Source organism: Homalodisca vitripennis, chromosome 1 (assembly GCF_021130785.1).
Source record: "Homalodisca vitripennis isolate AUS2020 chromosome 1, UT_GWSS_2.1, whole genome shotgun sequence".
Classification (NCBI taxonomy): Eukaryota; Metazoa; Arthropoda; class Insecta; order Hemiptera; family Cicadellidae; genus Homalodisca; species Homalodisca vitripennis.
In genome coordinates, this window is record NC_060207.1 from 223,536,198 (window position 1) to 223,562,500 (window position 26,303).

The 26,303-nt window shown below is 33.5% G+C and overlaps 1 protein-coding gene across 1 annotated transcript; it reads right to left on the minus strand.

Annotated features, from left to right (window-relative positions):
- Nucleotides 1–21,839: 21,839 nt before the first annotated feature.
- LOC124355007 (protein ZBED8-like) lies at nucleotides 21,840–22,421 on the minus strand. The gene has a single exon (XM_046805879.1). It carries the CDS (start codon nucleotides 22,419–22,421, stop codon nucleotides 21,840–21,842), a length of 582 nt encoding a protein of 193 aa, XP_046661835.1.
- Nucleotides 22,422–26,303: the final 3,882 nt, after the last annotated feature.

Consider the following 26,303-nt stretch of genomic DNA (forward strand, 5'->3'; position numbering starts at 1 on the left):
AAAATAACATGCATTCTTATCATTTTTATAATAACAAATCCAATGTGTTCCACTTCCCATAATCGAGTCTAAATTCACAATTCCACATTCAAATTTCTTAACTTTTTCAGGTAATGTATCTCTCATGAAGATTCCTCTAAAATGTTTAATATTTTTGCAGATTTCTTCCAATTCCCCGAATGTTAAAGGTTTAAATTTTTTTTTCAATGTTTGATTTCACGTAATTCAAAGTTTTTTCATCTAATCCAGATCCTGTAACATCTTCCAACTCTTTATCTAACCAATTTAAAATGTTTCGAACAATAGGAATCACATCCTTTTTAACGATTGGAGCAGCTTTACGAACATAAGGAACAACATTTTTAACAACTGGAATATTTTCTCCAAAATCTAATAAATCTTTCAAAAGTCCACCATTTTTAAGTTCTTTCAACTGATTATACGAAAATTCTATTCTGGTTCCTTTATTGTTTTTCTTATGTTTTTCGAGTTTATTGTATTGTCTATTTGTTAAAAATATCTTATCTTCGCCATTTTTTAGTTGATCTATTTTAAATTGAGTACTAACGGGTATTTTCTTCTTAAAAGCGGATTTTTTTTTCTTTCTGATTTTTGCTGAAATTTACGTTCACCTCCATTTATATAGTTAAAATTTCAAGTTCTCTTCGATTCCCATTCCTAGTTTTCTCTTCAAAAACATTGCTCCAGCTGTTGGAAGCGTAACAAATCTTTCACCTAAACTAGCATCTTTTGATAAAAATCTATCCATTGCCTTATCTTGCAAAACTTTATCTGCGATATGTCTGGAATTTGTGTCTCTATGTTTTGCATAAAAAATATCGTGTTCCATAGCAGCTTGATCTAATTTATTTATACCAGTATCTCCTCTTTTTAGTCTTTTTTCGAGTTTTGTGCCGGGCCCCAGATACTGATAAGTTGGTACGTGTAATTCAAAAGGTAAATTGTTGATAAAATCATTCAAAAGTCCACTACCCTCAATCATAGATGAACTTATTGCCGGCAAAACTCGTTTTAAATATTTAATTCCATCAGGTTTTTCAATCATTTCATCAAGTTTGTTCGAAATAAAATCTTTAATCGCTTTCTTTTCGTTCAAAAAATTGTTGTTTCCAGCCTTTTCTTGAGCATAAATATAATTTATAATTCCATCGAGTTTTGTCAAATCGTCGATATATCTGTACTCAATCTTATTATCACTGTATTTTCTTATACCAGATCCTTCGATTCGTTTTTCCCAAATTGGTTTAATCAAATTGAGATATTTTTTACCTTTACTTGACTTTGGTTTCTTAGTTGATGGATCATTATTTTTGTAAATTGAATCAGATTTCCATAAAATTTCAGTATACTTTTTCAAGTCTTCTTCAGAATATAAACCGTCTTTTGGAACATCAGTGCCTGTTAATAATCTCCATAAACCCTGAGTTCCTTCATATGTTTTTTCATTAATAATGATATCATTATGCTCAAAATTAACGGGTAAATTTCCAATCATAAAACTTTTCTTTTTTTTATCCCAATACAAACCAAATTTATCATCTTTTACTCTAGGAAGGAATTTTTTACCAATTTCACCAATTATTATATCCGTTGTTCCAGGACTTATTGGTTCAACTATGGTAGAGTCTTCAATGATTCGAGGTCTAAATGGTGTTGAAGATGGTAATTTTGGCAATTCAAACTCTTCCACTTCAGATTCTGGAATTGAAATATCAGCAAATTGTCGTACAACTGGAACCAAATTCATCAAATTTTGATTATCGCTTAAAACGTTTTCAATTTTACCTTCAACATTTTTAATTGCAGAAGTTACAGGTTGATTAATTTTTTGAATATATTCTTGTTCTTTTTCATCAATTCGAATCTGTTCTTTAAATTCTTTGATTAATTTCTTTTCGATTTGATCAAGTTTTTTCGCTTCTTCAGAAGTTACGTTCACCATTTAATTAGAAAAATTTTGAAACGTAAACGTGGAACGTGGAAACGTGAACACGAAACGTGAACACGGAACGTAAAACGTGAACGTGGAACGTGAAACACGAACGTGAAACACGAACGTGAAACGTAAACACGAACGTAAAACATGAACGTGAAACATGAACGTGAAATATGAACGTGAACGTGGAACGTGAACGTGGAACGTGAACAGATTTACCGTTTTTCTGTTATTTTCATAATGTAAATAAAAATTAAAGATAATATAAAAATATTGTAACAAATATTTTATCAAGTAGATTTGTCAGACCACTGAGCAGCATTTATATTAGAAAATTTATTCAGATATTTACCATTTTTAGGCTTCAAAGTTAGATTAATAGTTAAAAATCCGTAGTCTTCCTTCCAAATTTTATCACATAACTCAATAAAGTGGTTAAAACTCATATCAGATCCCACATAATTGTTATAAATCTTTCTCGAATAGTGATCGTCTTGCTTAAAAACACACAACATATTCAAATTATTTCTAATAACTTGTTTATCAACCTTTGAAAAGCATTGAGAAAGATAGATACAAGAGATATTTTTGTGACGAGACATTACGAAATATTCCTTAATAACGTCTTGATTTTCTAAAATACAATCATCGAAAACGATTAAAGAATTTGGTTTACATTCGCTTAATGGAACTATGTCCTCAGAAGCATTGTAAAAATGTGATATTTCTTTGCTTAAGTTCTTCTCAATATTTTCAAATCTTTCTTGTAATTTTTTATAGGCGTCTTGTTCTAAAGATTTACTAAAAACATACAAATTGGAATAAGGAATCAACCTATTGTAGATAAAATTCAATAATAAAGTTGTTTTTTCCACATCCACTTGAACCAACAATTAACAATCTGATTGGTTGATCTTTCTTATTTTCTTGAAACGTTTGAAGTTTTATCTGATCTTTTTGCTTTAAAAATTTCTCCATTTAAATAGCGAAAATGAAGCTGTTCAAGTTGACTTCAGAAAGCTCTCAATTATTTTTAAACTTGGAACATCCTATACACTTAGAGGAAGAATCAAATTATTTTATCGGTTTAAGCGGTTTTTATTCTGACAATTTTGTAATAAATATTAGTGAAAGTTCTCCTTATTGTATAGGATTTAGTGAGAAGAACATAACAAAATATTATGGTTTAAACAAAGGATATTATACCTTCGATCAAATAAAAAATTCCCTTAAAAATTATCTGAAAACATTCAAACAATCAGATAAATCTTTAAACTTTGACGAAAACAAGTTTGAAATGCAAAAAAATTATCTCTCTAATAAAATTCAAATAAAATCACCAGTAAGAATAATGTTTTCAGCAATTATAGTAGATTTATTAGGGTTTGTTCGAGAAACTATTGAGCCAAATCAGGTATATTTAGGAAATAAAACGCCAAAATTTAGACCGTTTGATGTAATTGAAGTACATTGTAATCTCGTTGAACCTAGTTTTGAAAATCATACCGAACATTTACACAAAGAATCTGAAATTTTGTACACATTTTTCCCAAATGTTGCTTATGGATAAAAAATCAGTGAAAAACCGAATGAAATCGATTATATTCCAATTAGAAAAAATATTAAAAGAATTCAAAAAATCGTTCTAACTATACAAGACTCTGAGGGAAATTTATTAAATAATGAGAGTAAAACAACAATATATTTAAGATTGTTGAAGCAACGGACATGAATCATAGGGAGCTATTGAATAGCTTACCTTCAAATTTTCAAGAAAACAACTTTTGAATGTATAAATTACAGGAGTCTATCCCATAGACCCCTTAACAATCTTCATCCTGACACTGTTTTTATCAATGAATCTGGGCTTTATTCTCAAAATAAAAATTACTAGTTAAATTTCTTTTCTATCTAAATGGAGTCAGTTGTAGACCTACTCAATAATCAACTTATATTCAATAATAAAGACATTGTAACGATTGTAGACGAAAACAATGTAATCTGGTTTAAGGCTAAAGATGTTTGTGAAATATTAGGTTATGAAGAAAACAAAAAACGCAATTAAATTAAATGTTGAAGATGATGACAAAATTCAATATTTTTACTTAAAAAACAAGGGGCTATTCGAATGGCCCCTTAACAATCTTCATCCTGACACTGTTTTTATCAATTGAATCTGGACTTTATTCTTTAATTTTGAGATCACATAAAAAAGAGGCAAAAATCTTCAAAAATTGGGTTACAAAAGAAGTTTTACCGAGTATTAGAAAATATGGCGAGTACAAACTTGAAAACGAAAATAAGCAGTTAAAAGATGAAATAAAACAGTTACAAATTAAAGATGAAATGAAATCATTGAAAATAGAGAATCAAGAATTGCGAATGGAATTAATGAAGAGAGATATGGTATGTAAAGATTTTGATAAGAAAAAACACCATGTTTTTGTGTTAATTAAGAAGAATCACATGTGGGAATGGCCTTATTACGTTATCAGAGCTCAGAAACGAGAAATACCAAACCGATTAAAACATCTAAAAATAAATTATCCTGAATTAGAGATTTTGTTCATTGATGACGAACCAAATTCTATCAATCTGTATAACCAAATGAAAGAATCTTTGAATATTTTATACAACGGAAATCATTTTACTACAAATATGGCAGAATCTCGACTGATTTATAGAATATCTAAATTACACGATGAAAATGTTTCTAAATTTTACTAAAAACTCTCGATTTATTATATTTTGTTTGTAAATGTTTAGCATAACTAGGTAACCATCGTAGAATTTTTTTTTCATATTCACAAGGCATTTCGATTTTATAACTTTCGCTGAAAATTTTTTTAGCACAATCTTTGCAAAAAGCATCTTTTCTATCTTTACTATACTGCCAGTTATTAAATTCAGAAATATTTTTAATTTCTTTACAAAAGTAACACTTTTTCTCTTCTAAAGTTAATTTGTTCATTTTATCATATAATTCCTTACAATAACAGTCTTTTCTATTCTCTTCTTGACACTTTGTACATTTCTTTTGAGACTCCATTTATATAGAAAAAATTATTACACAATGAAAATGTTAAACTCTCGACTTATGATATTTGGTTTGTAAATGTTTAGCATAACTAGGTAACCATTGAAGAGTTCTTCCACATTCGCAATGAGTCGGTTTATTTTGGCTTTCTCGGAAATTTCTTCTAGCACAATCCTTACAAAAAGCTTGTTTTTTATCTTTACTATAATGCCAGTTGTGAAATTCTGAAATATTCTTAATTTCTTTACAAATACAACATTCTTTCTCTTCTAAAGTGAATTTTTCTATTTTTTCGTATAATTCTCTCTCATATTTACTACGACAATCCTTACACATAGACCCTAATCCTTCTTTTTTATTCTTATTTTTATAAAAAGCTTCAAAATCCTTAAATTCTTGACACTTTGTACATTTCTTTTGAGACTCCATTTATATAGAAAAAATTACAGCTTTGACTTTCTCAATTCATATTCATAGAAATTTCCGGTTATTTCTTCATTATTTAAATCTTTTATACTATAAGTTACAGGATCTGTGTTATTAATTTGATAAATTACAAAGATTTCTCTTGACCAATTGTTCTTATATTTGTTCGAAAATGTTTGTTTTTTACTAACAATTCTTACATGATCATTGACTTTAAATTTAGTTTTCGTGTGAATTTCTGGTGGAACATACTTGAAAACCGACTCTAATAACTCTTTTTCTGCATCTTTATCTACGTCTTTAGGCTTCATTTTGATTGTGCTATGAACAGTATCGTTATATTTCTTTACGATTTCTTGAAGAATATCGATCCATTTAAAGTTTTTATTAATCTCAAAAAGAACCTTCATTCTTTCATTTTGAGTTCTGTTATATCTCTCTACAATACTTGATTTCTCTTCGTTTTCAGTATGATAAATCTTAATGTTGTATTTTCTCAAAACTTCGTTAAATTCTTTATTTTTAAACTCTAAACCCTTATCTGTATGAAGTAGATTTGGTGGTTTGTGATTGATCTTTATCGCGTCTTTTACTATATCTTCGAAGGCTTTTGAAACATCTTTACCGTTTTTTCTTTTGATAGCTCTTGACCAAGCATATTTTGAGAAAGTATCAATAACATTTAACATATACTTGAATCCATCATTTTGATCCGAATAGTTAGACATTATTACTAAATCTGCTGCCCATAAATCTTCAATTCCTAAAGTTATAATTTTTCTCTTTTTAAACTTTTTTCGTACTGGTGCATGAATTTCTCTAGCTTCAATCTCTATTTCTTCTTTATTCTTCAATTCTTTCTTTACTTGTTTTTCATAAGGGTTCTTTATAAATTTACTCTTATTTGTCTTACATTTTGAACATTTTGCTGCAATTCTATACAATCCGTTTTGAGTTTGAACAATCTTAGAATCTATATTTTTCGTTTTCTTTTTACACTTGTGACAGTGTATTAAATCATCTTCCATTTACATATCAAAGTTTCCAAGTTTATTTAATTCATCTAAAATATCTGTTTTATATCCATACGGTACTGTATCGATCTTATTTTCTAGGACAATTCTCTTATCATCTTTAGCGTTCAGTGCAAGCTTGTTTATGGTAACTGTGTACAACTCATGTTTGTAGCTTTTGATTACTGTCATCTCCCTAAATTCTTCTTTATCTTCGAACAAACATCTCTTCAAGTTTTCGATATTTATTGTTTTATTTACAATGCTTCTCTTAATTCCTTTACACCTAACTGGATTTTTGTCTAGATACTTGTACGAGTACATTTTCGATCTCAATCCACAAAATTCTTCTAAAACTTCGCTATTTAACTCATCTTTGAATTTCCCTATTACCTTCTTATTTTTAGTAGTGAAACATTCGTGATCTTTTGGATAATCACTTGTATCAAAGTCATCTATATTTTCTTTAATAATTTTAAAAGGATCTCGTTTCAATTCTAGGAAATAACTGTCTGTATCCATGTAACACAGATTCAAATCTGGGTCAAACTTCTTTAATTTATCGTAATAAAACTCATACATTAACAATTTTGATAGGTCAAGAACTGAAAATCCTATGTAGATCGGTTTGTTAAATTTAACCTTTTGTTTGAACATGTGACTCGCTATACAGTTGTCGTCAAAGATACTAAAGCACTTGAAATTTGTTTTCTTAGCTTGTTTCATTGAAAATTCTTCATTTCCTAGTCTAATATCGCATCTATTTCGCACATTTTCCATACTTTTTCCAAAAACAGAGTTGTTCATAAGCTTGTAAAAATCCTTCTCAAAGTCACTTGTAGCTTTGGTCCTCATATTAGTATTAAAATCAATGTACTCTTTCATAAAAGGCTTCTGATCGAATGCAATAACTCTATTCACATGTTTCAAAATCATACCTTGTTCCAAATAGAACTTCAAATTTCTCGAATGAACAACGTATTCAGTTTTATCCAGTAGAGTTGTGCAAAGTTTGTTTTTAAAATGTTCTGGAGCAAGAGGTAAATCCTTGTGATGTTCGTGTAAATTCGTTGGATATCCAAGATCAACTTCGAGAATATAGCCATAATCTTCGTCGCCAGTGAGTTCCAAAATTGTTTCTTTCCATTCTGCAGTTTTGTAAGTTTTTGGATCCATCCACTTGATATCACTAAACGGCAGTTTTTGCATTAGGCCATACCCATAAAGGTTATTAGCATCAACGTATAACAAATAGTTTTCGGGCTTTGTCTTATCGAAATCTTTCAAATATTTGTTATTTGCTTTAACATATCGCTTAATACACTGAGAAATGCCCCCGCGAATGCCTTTTTCAATCATTAAATACATATCGTAATCGTGTATCAGTTGAAGCTCGATTTTCGTTAATTTTAACATAGCGTCCCATGCGAGACTTGGAGCTGTTAGATAATGTGCCGGATCAAGTTTGTAACAATTTAGACAAATGTTTCTGAAGTTTTCGAATATATCAGCGAGCAATAGTACATCTTGGATATTGTACAAATCAGAGTAATTTCCAAGATTTTTATCTTTTAATTTGTTCCAAACGCTCAAGTAATGTTGATAATCTTTCTCAGATATGCTCTCATCTGTCAAAAGTGAATAGAAATCTTCAATTTTCAGCTCTTCTGTGTAATCAAGTTTTTCAATACTATCGATAAATTCATAGGGAAATATTCCTTTTCCAGATAGAATTTTAAAGATTTCTTCTTCGTCATTTGGTTGTCTTTCTAGAATTGCGTTCAGACCATCTTGTATAAAATGATTTGTATGTTTGAAGTCTTCTTTCTTGAGGTTTTTAGCTAACTTTTCAATAGACGAGGCCATGAATCTAAATGTGTCTACGAAAGAGAACTTTATAAATTTTCTAGGTTTATCATTGTCAAACTCATAGCCATATCCAGAATTTACAGAATAATTTATATATTTTTCGTCTGTGTTTGCAATCAAATCAACGTTTCCATATTGTTTCGCCAATTCTTTTATGTACAAATGAGTATCGTAGTTACTCATATTGTGGCAGAAAACTGGAATATTTTGAGGAAACTTGAGATTCACATTGCAAACTCTATGAGCTGCTCCTCGAAATTTGCCAGTTAAATGACAATGATCTCTTACTTTATTATAACTCTTATCTTTCCAACTATCAGGAGTAAAACCATACTGAATTGACCCAACATAATAAGCAGACCATTCACAGATGTGACAAACGTTTGCATTTTGGTATGAAATTTCTTCTTCTTCAGTCAATTTCATAGGTTTTTTATTCTTAGAATTATACTTTTTAGCTATGTATTTCGATAATTTATTAAGTTCTTCTAACAATTTTGCAGGAACATTAGGCAAATCGTCTTCATTTTTTGCTCTATAACATATAGGTTTGTACATGCGATTGGTCACATTCGACACTAAATATAGAGTAAATCCATAAGGAATGTGTTTCTGAATCTTGGTTGTAGTCGATCTTTGTGGATTGTTCTTGCATGTCGGAATTTTTTCTAATATTCTCTCAAAATCCATATAAATAACGTACGGATGGCTAAACTTCTTTTGATAATTAGTAAATTTAGTTGTTTGACCTGAAAACGGCATAATTGGCTTACAAACTTCATGTTGCTTGCAAATTTCTAAATGATCTGTTAAATCTCCAGATTTGTAGAAATGGCTTAAACATCTTCTGCATAGAAATTTTTTGTGTTCATGCTTAGATAACTGAGAGAAAACGAGCTTATTTAAATCTGTTATCAAAACATAATGAGATGTTTCTTCATTTTTTACATACAGTAGATCAATATTTAATTCTGCATCATATATTTCTGAAATTTGCAACGGAACAATATGTAGTTTTTCATCATAAGTATAGATATTAATAGACATTTTTGGATACTTATACTTGGAATTGTAGCTTCGTTTTTCAAACAACTTTACATCTTTAAATGACATTGGATACTCAAAACCTGAAAATATTTCGTCATTTAAAAATTTCTCGTATTGCTTCACACGTTCACAGTCTCTTTTAGGTTTTTCAATAGCGCATCGGATAGAGTAAATAAAACAGAAGTCATCTTTATTTTTGATATTTACACAAGCTTTTTTTACCTTGATCTCTTGTGGTAAATCGATATATGATCCTGCGTTCATCATTTCGTGTTTGTTAAGGCTCAAAACTAGTTGTTTACAACTTTTAAATGTCCATCCGGAACCTTTATTTGGATTATTCGTTTGTTCTCGATGTGTTAATTTATTAAATTGCTTAGTAATAAAGTCGTTTACGTCAAAGATTTCGTCTGCTTTGATAGTAAAATACATTGGACATGTTTGCGTTTCACCGTTCACTAAAGTTCGTTCGTATTCACATTCCAAAGAGAGATAACCTTTCGTATTTTTAACATTTTCTTGAAATTTTTCTATTAAATCTTTAATTTCTGGGCGCATAATTGAAAGATATTTGTAAATTGACATAAAATTGTCGCAAAATTCGTTAAAATGTATTGCTTGAAAAGACCTTTCACAGAGGATAAAACTTCAACATCTATGATATTTTCAGGTTTTTCGTGAAGAGTTTTATCAATTTTTTCAATGATTTCAGACTTGGTTTTATCGTTAGTACCGATAGCCAACTTTTCAGCTATTGAATGAAGTTTTTCATCATTAAATAGGTCGAGATTTTTCTTTTCAACTTTGAAATTTCTCTTTAATTCACGTAATTTCTCAATATTAAACATGTTTTCGTGATCGGCAATTTTATTTTCTCTAGCCCATTGTCTTAAATAATTTAGTTCATTATCGTAAATTTGCTTGTTTTTTCGTGACTTTTAGAATTATAATGGCGATCATAGTTTTTTCTTAAAATTTCTTTTTTGCAGAACGGACATGATATTTTTTCGCGCTCCATTTAGATAGAAAAATTTATTTAACTAAATGGTGCTTGTAAACCAACGATTGCGCCTCTCACGGCGTGATATCACTACGGATATGACGCAGGCGAAGCGATTATCGTGATGGTCGGTCTGTAGTAGCACACCTCGACTGTCATTGATACACACAGCGCAATCTTTCGGAACTAAAATGTCGGTAATGCAGATTTGCTTTTAAGAATAAAAATTGTGTTCCCGTTTACTATTATAACATTTTCTTTTTCAAAATGTTAGATAATTTTACCTATTTTAAATATGCGTACATTTTGTTACTTGTAATTTTCAAATTATATTTTAAATTAATTTCTTAAATTTTTACTTCTCGATGGGCTGTTGTATTGTGTTGCTGAGTATATATGTCCGCGAATTCGGTTTGGTCGGTTAGGAAGTTTACTTCTGAACTGTTTCAATGCGAGTGGCCATAGCGGAGAAACACCAAGTTCAGAAGTATTCAGATCGTATTCCGGAACCATTTCTCTATCCGTATCTCGCTCTTCTCTCTCTCTCTAGCCTGAATATAGATCCTAGCCTATAAACGGCAGAAGTGATCGTGTCATAGGCATAAAAAGAGAGGGAGAGAGAAAGAGACAGAGGGAGGAGAAAAGGTCGACCGAGAAATGGTTTTGCACTTTTTGACTTTGAATTTTTTCTATTTAAATGGAGTTCTTGAAAGAGTTAAATGATATTGGTGAATGCAAGTTTAAAGAATATAAGAAGTTGAATGAATTAGAAGAAAAAAAGAAGTACAAAATCATGAATTTGGAGAAAATGAAGGATAAATTCGGGTTTACAATAATTGCCGAGTTGGAAGATTATAAAGTACACTTACCGAACAGACTTTTGACTGTTTTGGATGAAAAAAAGATTAAAGAATTGAATAAACATGATAAATTACACTTGGTTGTTACTGGAAAGAAGACTATTAAAGATAAAGACTGTGTTACTATCAATTTTGTAGAATAAGGATTTTATTTCGTGGCTTGATCAATATACTTCCAACTCCTCGGGGCTCCAACCGCCATGTAAACGCTTGAATTTTTCAAGAATTAGATTTTCTCTTTCTTCTTTAGAATCACAAGGAATATTACGAACATTAATGTGTTTCATTTCATCCAAAATGTCATCAAAAACGAAAAGCAAGAATTCTTTGTTTTGTTTAATGAATTTTATTGATAAATCTTGATATTGACAAAGAGTCTCTAGTAATGCTGTATAATTCCTACATCCTCTTTCATAAACACTTCTGTAGCTCCAATCCTTCATAGTTTTGATCAAATTATGGTGGATAAAGTTATAATAGTGCCCAAAAAACTCCATACAAAATTGCTTAAAATATTCTGTTTGCTGTTTTTCTTTTAACCTTTGTCCAAGATCTTTTGAAATTAATTCATACATGTCCGCTAGAGCTATCCGTGTTGAAATATATTTGGAATCCAAGTCCTTTAAATTTAATGCTGATATCAATTGTAGTTTGCAATATTCTGGTAACTCTTTGAACTCTTTACAATTTTCCCCCCTGGCAACTTCTTGAAATGCTAGAAACTGAAGAGAGCTTGGTGAGTTCATGTTTGCTATTTAGTAGAAAAGTTTTTTTATTAAAGTATGTTTTTAGTAAAAATGTTTTAAATTGATTAAATTTTATTAAGATTTCGAAGATTTTTCCTTTATTAGTATTATTTGACAACATTTTACAAAGCACAGCTCAAGAAAGTAGAAGCTCAGATTCGGTTAATTTTTCATTCCTCAGGAGTAGATAGTAATGAACCGATCCTGGATCGCTTTTGGAGACGAACGACTGTAGATTCAGTTAATTTTTCATTGAGATTTGCTGTGTTATTTCTCAGCTTCCTTTATGGTACATTGAACAGTATTTTACATTGCTTTTCGGTCGGCTCCGAAAGTGCGCTAGGACCGCCATATTATTATCTACTGTTATCAAAGCGCCTGCACATTATAAACTGCAATTTTGACACAGTTACGTATATTAAATAGCCAAACAGTATTTGAAGGCAAAGAAATATACGGGCAAAGCTTAAGAGACGCGTGCGAAGCCGCGGGAAACAGCTAGTCTTTAATATATACCCATAGCATTATTTATTGAAATATTAATAGCATTCATATAGAAAACATTTTAAATGACAGCGGAGTTTCATTTGGAATATCGCGCTTTAAATTAAGTAATTTTGAAACTGGAAACAGATAACTGTATCGTATTTTGTTTTAAGCTGATGATATATGTGCCATGTGGTGCAAGATTATTTAAAATTGATCGACCAAAATTCGACAATCACAAATACTACTAAAGTCCATAAGGGGCTCTCTTTAATTGTTTTGGATTCAGAATACTGCGGTTTATTTTATTTTTATGATCTCTGAGTTTAGCAAATAAATAAAAAAATAATGCACTTGTTCAGAATACAAGATGTGCGCGAATTCGATATAATATGTAAAATATTAGCATTGTCTACCTCTTGCGATATACTTTACTTACCTAATTGCTGATAGTGACTATTTAATATAAATATATATAAATTTGTGTGTGTACTTCATTCATTTTAGTTTAGGGTCACATCAAATATTGAATACTATGATCCGTTTCCTTTATGTTATACTTATAAATATTACTTTCCTTCACTTCATGTTTGGCAAAAAGCAACGGAGTTACACCGTTGGGTGCCTAACACTTACAGAGATCCTACTTGAAAGTGATAGTCTATAATTCAGCTACGGTTAAGAATGCTGCGAGTTAATTAACTGAAGGGAGTCGTCTTGCAGACCCTTGTTGGAGCTTTGTGGTGTGTGACTGAACGGCCAACTTTAATGTCCCGCGTTCCATTTTCCTCGATTGCTTGAAATAAGCTCGTACCTCTGTTACTTTTAATTAAGGATATATAAGGTTCATTCTAGCTTACTATTAGGAACACGTCTCATTTATTCAGAAACAAATTAACTTGTGTTTCAAAATATAAGCTACAAAATTACTTTTCCAAACTAATTTTATAACAAAATACATATTTTTTGCTGTCTCGAAGATAATTTTTTATGTTTCGTGATATTTCCAGAGCGTATAGCGAGGCCTCAACCGCCTGTATCAGATGAATTCTAAGCAGGTTAACTAGTGAACGAGGTCACCTATAATAGGCAATTAAAATTTACAGTATTTATATTTACTAGATTTACCTGAGAATTTAAAATATATCATATCGATTTATTAGGGGTTCAATTTTTGTTAGTTAAAAAGTGTTTTCATACGTTTCATGGGTAACTATATTGGCAACGAGCTAACTATATGTCAGTTGTCCTAGAGCTTGGTACGGGAACGTTACTTTAATTCCCTAATCACACTTTACATCCATTACGTGTATTTGTTTCATAACCTCATCTCATATAACATATTATTACAACTCTGTAAAAATGAATAGAGGGAAGAGGCAATATTCTCATAGAGCCAAACAACGATAAGGTGCACATTAACAGAACAAAATGGTTTTGTAAAACTACTACCGAGGTCAATATTATTATATAAGTCCTCATCCCCTCCTCCTCCAATAAACAGTCTCGTATTTTTACACACAATTCACAAAAGCAAAATGTTAAAAGCAATTTAGTTTTCCAGGACTTCCTATTTTACATGGCTATATACTAAATGATGCATATAGTTCTTGTAATTAATTTTACTTGTTTAACTCACGTTGTGGTGGAAAAAATACTTAATGTCCAACTGAGAGGAAATAATACCAATAAAAACAAGCGAATAATTTTTATACAATTGTCGGAAATTTTATTCATCACCGACAAAGGAAACAGCGATATTATCAAAGAATCTGAATGGTGACTGTAATAGAGTTGGGGATTCAGGCGTTTCCCTTTGTATTCAAGTAATGGATTGCTCTTAAACATTGTGTTTCTCAATTAATTGAAAAAACGTCATTTTGATGTCATTGTTTTAATTTCTTAATAAACTTTAAGTTAAGTGTGATGAGCACACGTTGTTTCTGTACGAACTGTCCATCTATGTGAGCACTTATGCGTACTGAATCATGTTCTATTGTTTAATATTGACGGGGATAATATAATACAATATAGGCATTCTTGTATTGCTTCACAACTGGAAATAACATTGAAGCACATTTTTATAACCTTTATATATATATATATATATTATATATATATATATATATATAAAGGACACAATAATATTAACATGTATTTCGGAGTTCAACATTTAGTGAAATAAAGGTGTTTAAAGAAGGGTTTATACACCTTTGGTATTTTAATCGGTTATAATACAGTGGAAAACTGCACAAATAATTAGCAAGTTTTGATTGACGTCTCTAAGAATCGAACCAGTGAACCCTCGGTTAAAGAGCAACATCCTTGCTTGCACACAGTAAAGAAGATCGTTTCTAAATTTGCCCCTTTCAAATCTGCAGGAGGGGATGGAATCTTTCCGGCCCTGCTTCAACAAGGGCCGGAGAATCTCCTTACCCTTCTATGTGAACTATTCAGGGCGAGCCTAGCCTATGGGTACATACCACAAGTCTGGCGTCTCAACAGGGTGGTCTTCATCCCTAAAAAAGGGAGAGCGGACTACTCTGTCCCTAAATCTTTTCGTCCCATCAGTTTATCTTCGTTTCTACTGAAAACATTAGAAAGACTGGTGGAGAGGCACCTGAGAAAGGGAGTTCTCTCAGACACTCCCCTTCATCGCAACCAACATGCATACCAGCAAGGCAAATCCTGTGAATCAGCACTGCACCAATTAGTCAGTAGGATTGAGGATAGCCTGTCCGCCAAGGAATTGGCATTGTGCACCTTCATAGACATTGAAGGAGCTTTCGACAATGCCAAATTCACTGCAATGGTAAGTGGAGCACAGCGACGTGGCCTCGAGCCAGCTCTGTGCCGGTGGCTTAGGGCCATGCTGTGCTCCAGACGGATCAGGGCCGATCTCAATGAAGTATCGCTTGTGATCGCACCCACAAGGGGATGTCCTCAAGGAGGCATCCTGTCACCTCTACTGTGGAATCTAGTAGTAGATGGTCTACTTGAGGACCTTACTAACAACGGAATCTATGTCCAAGGATATGCAGACGACATAGTCCTTATGGTACAGGGAAAATACATAAATGTTGTTGTTGATATCATGAATACCAACCTTCAACATGTACACAACTGGTGTCAGGGAGAGGGACTGAAAGTAAATCCCTCTAAGACAGTAGTTGTACCATTCACTAGAAAAAAGAACCTAGAGTCTCTTTCTAGGCTGAAACTCGCATCCACTCAGCTGGAGTGGTCAAAGACAGTCAAATATTTAGGACTGACTCTAGACCATAAGCTTACGTGGAATGATCATCTTAATAATATCCTGCACAAAGCAAAGTGGGCGCTCATGACGTCCAGGAGACTTGCAGGAATCTCATGGGGCGTAAAACCCCATATAGCACTATGGCTTTACAAAGCAGTTGTAAGGCCTCAAATCACTTATGGTTCATTAGTCTGGTGGACAAAGGTGAATCAGGTAACTGCCAAAGCCAAGCTTGAAAGCTTACAAAGGCTTGGCACAATCTTTGTAACCGGAGCATTCAGGAGCAGTCCCTCAGCGACCCTCGAGGTGGCTTTAGGACTTCTACCTCTTGATGTTCATATAAAAGCTGAAGCGCGTAAGTCAGCTTATCGGCTGATGGTTGCTGGCTTGTGGAGGAATGGCGCGTCTAACGCGAGCCATGGCGCCATCACTGAAGCTGTAAACCCAAGCGCTATTCTCGAAATGGTCTCCGACACAATGAGAACGGAGTTCGTATTCAATAAGCCATTCTCTGTTGACTTCTACTCCAGAGATGAGTGGAAATCGCAAGATAACATCCCAACAATAAGAAAGAGCTTTGTCTGGTACACGGATGGCTCGCTTATTAAGGGTAGAACTGGATATGGAGTGTTTAGTCAATCCCCTAGAACTGCCCTTAGCGGCAGTTTGGGTCGGAACTGCTCCATATTTCAAGCCGAAATCTATGGTATCCTAGCCTGTGCCAACCTAGGCCTCACCAGAAGGTACCAGGAAATGAACATCTGTATAATGTCAGACAGTCAGGCAGCTCTTAAAGCTCTTGACTCCAACAGCATTTCATCCAAGCTTGTGTGGGAGTGCTTTAACACTCTCTGCAAGCTTGGATCACGCAACTGTGTGCGTCTTGGTTGGGTACCGGGCCACACAGGCATAGGTGGCAACGAATGCGCCGACAGGCTTGCCAAAAGCGGAGCAAGCATGCCATACACCGGTCCAGAACCGAGTTGTGGTATAAGCAAGTCAGCCGCTTATCAAAGTATAAACAAATGGTCCAGGAAGACACACCGCTTGCGGTGGCAGAGTCACCAAGGACAAGCACTCGGCAAAAGACTGCTTGCCGATTCTAGCTCCGGATTCACCAGATGGCTGATGGGGCTGGGGAGGGATCGGGTTAAGCAAGTGATTGCCTTGATCACTGGACACGGCCACTTCAGGAAACACCTAAACACTCTAGGTTTACGAAATGAGGACTCGGAGTGTAGACTCTGCAATAAGTCTGAAGAGACTGCAAAACACATAATACTGGACTGTGAGAGACTGGGAGCAAGGAGAAGGGCTCTTTTCGGTGATAAACAACCAGGCGACGAACCAGATGCTAGTATCGGGGAAAAGCTTCTTAGCCTAATTAAGGGCACGAAGATAGGCTTACCCCTCTAACATCAAAGGGGCACACAATAAGCTCAGGTTGACGTGTGAGGATCTAGGAATCCACCCCAATATCCCAAAGGAAAAAAAAAAAAAAAAAAAAAAAAAAAAAGTCTCGTTACTTTTAAAAGATGCCATGAAACTGTTTTTGTTTGAGCTTTTCTGTGTAGTGGGGAGTGACCAACAAGTTGGTTGTGTTTCTTAGCACAAGTACATTTCGCCTAGGGCACCAGCTTAGCTTGTGCCGTCCCTAGGAAGGGAGATTTTATTCGTTGGATTGTTTGAATATTTGATCTAAGTATCGTTTGTTTTGAATTAACAGAGGCAAAATATAGTTATAACATTAAACTAATTTTGCTTGGTGAAGTTTGAAATTAACACATACGAATAAATATGTTCATAACATCCTCAATGAAATACGTCCTATCATATTTAATGTTTAAAATAACGTAAAAAACAGTACCGAAAAATGTCAAGGCGTTAGTTTATCAATGTGCTACTTGTGTAATATATTTGCTTGTTATTTGAAAAACAAACCCTTTCAGCTATTTAAATAGTTAGTCGACTAAATGAAGTTAATGATGCAAAACACTAATTAATAAAGTTTTTGAGATTGAGTAGTAAATAACGTCCTTGAGGCGTAAAGAATCTTTAAATATTGCATTTACATATTTAGCTAGAATTTCCTGTTCTAAAATATAATTTCCTCACACTTTTACTAAAATTTCAACAGGGCAAGTCGTTCAGTGTATTCTTATTCTCATATTTCCTTACTTAATCAGACTAATAACAACGTAGGTGTACATCACAGCGTAGTAACACTTATTTAGATGCATCAAATATCTGTAGAATTTCCGGTAAAATTTAATTATAGAAACTTTAATGTGATATTAAAATAAAAGATAGCAGTAAATAAACGTAACAATAAAATAATTTTCTAAAGAATCAATTTTCACGTCCAAAATTCATCATCATATACATATAATTGGTTTTCCAAAAATATAATTTTTGTAATTATTGTCAGTCAAACATTTTTTTTTTTATGTTTAACTTGGGTTTTTATGCAGAACATATTTTACAAATAAATATCTATTTTGCTATCGATCACACCGTATATTCTCAATATATTAAAAAGTTAACCAATTAAACACACAAAGGGTACCAATATCTTAGGTCTAACAATACATTTAGACAATAAAAAATATTAATTTTAGTACCTGGTCTGGAAACTGTTATGTTAGCGAAAGCAATACGTTGTTTAATTACGTAACAAACATTCGAAACAATATGTATGCTTCATTATTTGAATCGATTTAACACGATTCTCTCATTTTAATTCAGTGAGTGTAGTGTAATAAATAATTATACGAAAATTAGAAATAAATTGTTATCATTATTAACCATGCAGATTAAGGTAAACATCATAAAGTAAACACAACACCGCAGAACAATAAAAATGAAATATGTATCACAGTCCGACATTGGCGTGCATCATCGGATACCGTAAACAACACAATTTGTCACTGTTTTCTCTGATAGAACACAATACCCGCTCCTAATGTGTATTTATTGTTGTCTTTTGTTGGAAGTAAATATTTTCTAGGCTACATTGCTTTCTGTTTATTATTGGTTCTAAAGAGTTATTTATTAAGACTGTAGCTCATACATATCCTGAAAAATAAGTCTTAACTTCATTATAATTTGAGAATAGATACATTTAATTTAAAAGGATTTTATTGAAATGGTAGGTTAAGAGTAAAGGCCTTAACCCCATAAAGTCAAAACACTAGTTATAAAAAACACATTGAATAACATAAAATTGTAAATAAATAAATATTATAATCTTTTAGATAAATTAATTGTATATTATAATTAAAACTCATAATTTATTTTGTGTAATGGGAAATATTTAATAGTCAGTTTGAACAATTTTCTGACAGCTCCAATAAATGAACACTAGCAATCGTACAACCTAGTGCATATTTACCATTTCTACAACAGATACCGCGGTCAAAGTAGTATTTTATTGAATAGTTGTTAATAAAAGTTATAAGATATCTTAAAGACCTTTGTTAATATTGCTGAAATTTCATTTTGAATTTAAAAAAGAAAATAATTAAAGAGCTTTAGAATACATTCTCAGCCCCGATGTATCATTAAAAGCATATTTTTGTATATTTACATTTTGCTGCTTTGAAAGATTTATTTTTGCTTTTGGAATGAGGTAGTCATCGAAAACACAGAGCAATGGGTCTGGGTCAAGCCAGATCAAGAGCAATGCTGGGTTATATTGCCCCAGATAGCCTGTATGTTAGTGCGGAAACCAAATTCATGACTCAAGTGTTTCGAATACACACAGCGATGGGTCTGGGCCCAAGCCAGATCAAGAGTAACGGATGGTTATATTACCCCAGAGAGCTGTATGTTAGTGCGGGAACCACATTAATGATTTAGGAACTAACCTTGGCTAAAAAAGGCAATTAAGAAAATGGTATATTTTTACATAATACTTGAAAAGCGGAACGTACAGAACTTATTGTATTAGATAATAATTAGGACTTCAGCATCACGTTTGAAGTGGTTTATTCAATTTAGAATTTAGAAAATAATTTTGTTTTAAATTCAAAGCCGTTTAAAAACTTTCTTTTATTCAGGAAAATTAACAATGACTAAGTAAATAAGCATTTAATGCAAAATTAAAAGGATTTAAAATAAGAATGAGTCTCCACTCAAACTGCTAAAGATACCAATATCAATCTTTTACAGCATATACATAATTTATTTGTTCTATGAGTAACATTTGCTTTATTTTACAAACATAATAGTTTTGTTAGTAAATAAATAAGTAAAAATTATGCGAATGTTGGCGTTATCTCCATTTACCTTCCAATCAACAGACTTGACTCCTGAAATCTGGAGTCAACCCGTTTGAAAACATTTGTGACGAAGAAATCGAAAACAAACTCTAATTCACTAACTAGTTCCTCTTTCCTTTTTATCCACCTAATGAAAATATCAGATTCTAGATTTAGAATCATGGTTTTACTTTTCAATTCATCTTGTCAAATTTATGGAAAAATCATGTTTCTTTCGGAGTCCTCGCATCGCCATAACCAAACTTCAAACCACGAAAAACGTGTTCTAATTGCCTCACTAGGTGCCTTTTTGACACGTGTACATATTGTAAACATTTCACGTTTTTATCTTTAGCCATTTTATTTGAAGCTAATTCTAAATTGACTAACTTCCTACCTTAAATTCTTATAATTCACGTGAGGTTAATTAATCAATTAATAATTTTCCACTTTTTCTGTATTTCGGGAAGTTATCTTAAAGATCTACAATTTCAAAATAAAAATATTTCAAACCCGGAATCGATTACGTCAATCGAACAAAATCAATGTAGACCAGAGGTTCCCAAATTTTCTTGGCCCACGGCTCCCTTTGAGTACAGACATGGCTTTGCGGCGCACCTAGTATAATTTATCCGTTTTGCATTGCACTTACATTACAATAATTAAATTTTAAGTATAACAATTTAATAGTTATTTGTTATTATACTTTACGTAGCATTGTTAATAAGATTGTTATTACTTTTTTAACAACACACCAGGTTTACCTTGTTCTTACAACGGTAAAAAACATAATTAAACACACAAAAGTTGGATTGTACTTGATTTATTGCAAAAAATGTAATAATAATAACTTAAAACAACCATAAGAAAAACACGACTCCCTTTATAAGAAAATTCTATAATAGAAATTATATGCTAACTTGAAAGATATTATACATAAATAACAAAGTCCATAAGTTTCCGTTTCAATGGGACGGATGCGCCTGTTTGTATTTTATAAGCTCATTGTACCTGGGTGTAAATTTTGACATAGCAACCCGAATTTCCTTTTCAATGTTAAGCTTTGCTCTATACTTGGATTTTTTCACTGCAACAGCAGAAAAACCACACTTGCAAAGGTAAGAACTTGCAGATGGAATAACTGCACGCAATGCCTTTTTGCTCAACAGTGGAAGTTCGTTTTCAATACCATTCCAAAACTCAAACAGGGATTGGGACTGAAATTTTGATTTCAATGACAAGTCCGTTGAAATGTCAATTAGCTGTTCTGCTTCTTCATTGCTGAAGTTTTCAGGCATTTCAGTTTGAAAAGGGTCGTTTACCCACTGCTGCGCTTTGATTTCATCTTTTGGCAGGTAGTCTTTAAAATAACTTTTTACTCTAGACAAGTGCTGGAGTCAACATTGTTTTCATTTCTTCTTCCAGAGTAAGATCATTTTCTTTAAGAAACTGATTCAAAGTTGAAAACATCGAACAATCTCCATTCTTCAAACTTTTTCCCCAAAGCATAAGTTTCTTCTTGAATGCTTCAACTTTACTGGTCAATTTTAAAATATCCGTATTGTTCCCCTGCAAAGACTTGTTAAGAACGTTCAAACGCTCAAAAATATCTGTCAGGAACGCCAGTTTAAGGAGAAAACTTTCATCAATAAACATATCAGCAAGAGCATTATTGTCTTCACTCAGAAAAATGTGAATTTCTTGCCTCAGCTCAAACAATCTCAGCAGAGAATTGCCCAGAGATAGCCATCGAGCACTGCTATAGTACAAAAGCGACGAGTGTTGAGCGCCTGTGTCATCACATAGTTTAGAAAAAAACCGGGCTTTCATTGGTCTTGTTTTGATCAAATTTATTACTTGGATCACGGTTTTTATAACTGCACTTAACTCTGAACTGAACTTTGCTGCTGCCAGTGTTTCTCGGTGTATAATACAGTGCGTCCAAACAGCGTTTGGGGCTTTTCCCGAATGCGAGATTGCAGTCCTTGGTAGTGGCCTGACATTGACCGGCCTCCATCAGTACACACCCCAACACAGTCTTCCCAGTTAATATCATTCTCCGCCATAAAATTGTTAACAATATCAAACACCTCTTTACCAGAGGTGCAGCCTTCAATTTCCTTACAAAACAACAAATCTTCTATCAACTGGTTTTCATTCACATACCTAACGTAGCAAATTAAATTAGCGTCTTTGTGACTGTCAGTAGCCTCGTCTAATTGAATTCCGAACTCTTTACCTCTCAAACTATTTATAAGCTGGTTGTTAATGTCCTCAGATATGTCATCAATCCTCCTGCTTATTGTATTGTTTGACAGAGGAATTTTAAGAAGCTGCTTCCCTGCATCCTCGCCAATCATTATCTTAGCCATGTCAACGGCAGCTGGTAAAATAAGCTCTTCCGCAATTGTGTGAGGCTTTTTGCATTTTGCAATGTGATATGCCACTTTGAATGAAGTGTCCATCGCTGTTAGCTTTGGAATGTTTAGAAAAAAAGCCTTTTGTTTTACTGCCTCAGTTCCCTTTCTTTTAAAGAACTCTCTTGGTTTCCCTATCAAGTTTGAGTGGACAGTTTCTAAATGCCGTTTTAGTTTACTAGGCAGCAAATATTCGACTGATAAAACCTTCATGCAAACAACACATTGCGGGCGCTCTTCATTATTAATTTCAATACAAGAAAAACCAAAATCTAAATACTTATCGTCGTATTTTCTGTATTTTGGTTTACGGCTTCCCTCAGCTGTCTCGGCATCGCTCTTTGCAGAAGTTGACTCGGAATAACTACTTAGTTTACTTCCTTGTTCAGTTTTATTTGAAGATAAGAATCTTTTCATTTTAAAAAACAATATAATAACCAACACTAAATAAACTGTACAAAACTACAACTTCACTACTTTGATTATTTACTTCACTTATGCGACTGTCACACTGTGTAAACATAAACTCGCAACTTAAATCTAAAACATAACCTCAACAGAAGCTAGACTGCAAGTAGTAGTAGCAGACTGTCCGCCGGGAACGTACGACGATTTCCGAAAATACACGAAGGTAGTTCCGTTGTCTAGCAACGAGTTCCAAGAACAGAATGACGTACCGAGATGCAAAGCTCTGCTGTCTGACCTTGCCTGGTTGTTTTGTTTATGCAACCGGCCGGCTGGGCCAGTAAGTACACTGGAAATAATTAGTCTGGGCGCGCGGCCGGTCGGTGGGATAGGCTATGGCGCGGGGGGAAGAGGGGTGTGTGAATCGGTCATTCCTGAAAACATCACGCCCGCGCCACGGTGGCGGACTTCAAGGTCGGGCCAGCCGGAAGGGCTTGGCTGACTTGTGACTCATCTTTCCCTCCAGCAAAACCTTCCCTCCAAACAATATAATACCAGTGTGACATCTGTTGTCATAGAGTGAGCATCGCTAAACTTCAGTATAAAACAGTGAGTTGTTCTAAGCTGTATGTATTTACTGTGTGCAGTTAACGGTGAATAATTATTACGTTCAGTGTTTTTGTATTGTGTTATTTTGTTTTAGTAAGAAGCTTACTTCATAAGCAATATGTGTGACCGCGTGAAATCAAAACTGAAGGGTAGAGTTTTGCACAGTCAAGTCGTGAAATTGTCAGTAATGTATATACATTCATGAAAAAGGAGGCTGATGAAAAAACTTTAAGTATTCCCTTGGCAAAGGCCCGTGTCCGAACAGCAGTAGCTACAGGCGTCTCAGAACGTGAAATCTCAAGAATTAATAAAGAGCTTAAAAATATAACCGTTAATAATGACAATGGTGAAAGTAGCTTTCTCACCCCAAACAAATTGAAAAGGAATCGTAAAAAGCCTATTACAGGATTGGATGACTTTGACAAAGCTCTGATAAGGCGAGTTGTGTACGAGTTCCAATTTCTAAAAAACAAGCTACCAACTGTATCTTTGTTACATGAAGAATTGAAACAGCGGATCGACTTTAAAGGATCAAAATCAAGCCTCAACAACATTCTTAAAGAACTTGGTTTTCGGTGGAGAAGGACACAAAATAACCGCAAGCTTTTGATCGAGACTAATGAAATAAGAGAAAAAAGAATTTCGTATTTAAGAGCACTCAAACGTTACAGAGATGAAGGACGTCCAATTATATACTTAGACGAGTCTTATATACTGACAAGTCACGTGTCAAGTTCATCGTGGTCTGACGAATCAACTAAAGGAATGCGTGTTCCCATTTCGAAAGGGGAACGGTTGATCATGATACACGCAGGAAGTGAAGCTGGTTTTGTTCCCAATGCATTGACAATGTGGAAGGCATCGAGTCATTCGGGTGATTACCACGATAACGTGAATACGGAATCAATGATGAAATGGATGAGAGAAAAAACTTCTGCCTAACATACCACCAAGATCAGTTATTGTTGTTGATAACGCCCCTATCACAATGTACAAAAAGACAAAGCACCTACTTCAAAAAGTAAGAAACAATTGATGAAAGATTGGCTTTCTAAACATCAATACCTTTTTCGGATGATTTGCTAGTCCGGAGCTGTACAGGATTTATTCTCCTAAATAAACCGAGATTTGTTAGGTATGAGCTTGATGAACTAGTGACCAGCAGTGGAGGACATGTTGTGCTTCGGCTCCCACCATACCACCCGGACTTAAACCCTATTGAACTCATTTGGGCTGAAGTGAAAAACTACGTAGCCAGTAGAAATATTCAGTGCAGTTTTTCAAGTATTAAGTCTTTAGCGGAAAGAAAAGTTTTCACTTATAGTAGCAGAGGAATGGGCCAGAAAGTGCGAACACGTAAAAAAAATTGAAAATGATTATGCTTCAGCTGAGCCCCAAATCGACAATCTCGTGGAATCAATGATCATTTCACTAGGCAGCGCAGTGACAGTGAAAGCAGTGAAAAACGCGCCAGATGACTTGAGCGGCATTGAAGACTTGGGTGATTTGAGCGGCATTGAAGATTTGGATTGAAGCGTATGTATTAACTTTGTACATATTTTATTATTATTTATTAACATGTTTTTTAAATTACTTCTGTCATTACAAAAACTGTGGAGAATGTTGAATACAACACTGTTCTGTTCTATTCTATTATGTAAGGATCTAGCTTTATATTTAAGCCATTTAAAGACAGTTTAAGATTTAAAATGTTAAAACTAAACTTTTATCCTTATTTTATCCTAGAAAATATATTAGGTGAGGTTTATATGTAAGCCAAAATGTCATTGCTTTCACGCTAAAAGAACTGAAGACCGTACTGGAGACTGGGAGAAGCTCGCGCGCCGAGTGTTTATAAATATTAAGATAACGCTTAATTTCCCCCGGAATGAGGGGTCGTTAGAAAAAAGTTTTTTAGACAAAAATGCAGTTTAATCGATTTTCTAAAAACTTTTCCACGGGAAGTTTGATACTTGACAGAATAATAAAAAACTTCCTCGCAGAGCGAAAATTTCATGTCATAAAATTAACCAAACTAAAACTGTACTTGGTTTTTACTAATTTAGACATTATTATTTTAGAATTGACATTTTTTATACGTATTGGTTGGAAAGACAAGAATGTGTTCTTTAATTTGATATAAATTTTATTACGATAAAGTAATGGCAAAATGCTCATTTCATGTATTAAATGGAATGAGTTTTGTGAAACGTTGCGCGTGACAGCGAAATAGAACCTCGACCGAGCCGAACCTTAGTTGAACGGCTAGTAGTGCCAGAGCCGCGAGCCCAGACTAATTATTTCCAGTGTAAGGTTCGGCAGGGGGAAGAGGGGGTAGTAACTCCAAAGCCGCGCGCACAGACTGGTCCGCATTGTATTGTAGTATGATGACGTTTAGACTCTTTTGTAGACAACGGCGGCGCACCTAGCACTAGCTCGCCGCGGCGCACACTTTGGGAAACTCTGATGTAGACAATTATGGGAGTGGCGATGTTCAAGCGGTTAATTACATCGTACTGGATCTGAATTACAGATGGCGCAGGTTCACATCATGTCTGGGACCGTAGTACTTTTTATCAGCAACATCAACGATTTTCCCCTAATTGTGTTTGATAAGATTCTCGCATAGGGCAGTGACTCATTATCACGGGCTGAACCAGGCATAAAGGGCCTCTCTTCGAAGTAAAGGTACTTAAAAGAATTAATCAAGTAACTGGGTTGTTCATTCTCACACTTAACCAGATGTGGCTGTAAGGTAATCATATACTTAATGAAACAGATTTAAAAGTTTTTATTCCTACATTTTTATATTGTAAACGCTAATTTGGGTGAAAGTTTTGTATAAAATATTTGAAATCAAGCAGAAATGTACATTGTTAAGTTTGCCCGAAACATCACTAGCATAGAAGTGTACAA

Coding starts and splice junctions, on each gene's coding strand:
- LOC124355007 (XM_046805879.1), bottom strand. CDS start 22,421: ATGGACACTTCATTCAAAGTGGCATATCACATTGCAAAATGCAAAAAG.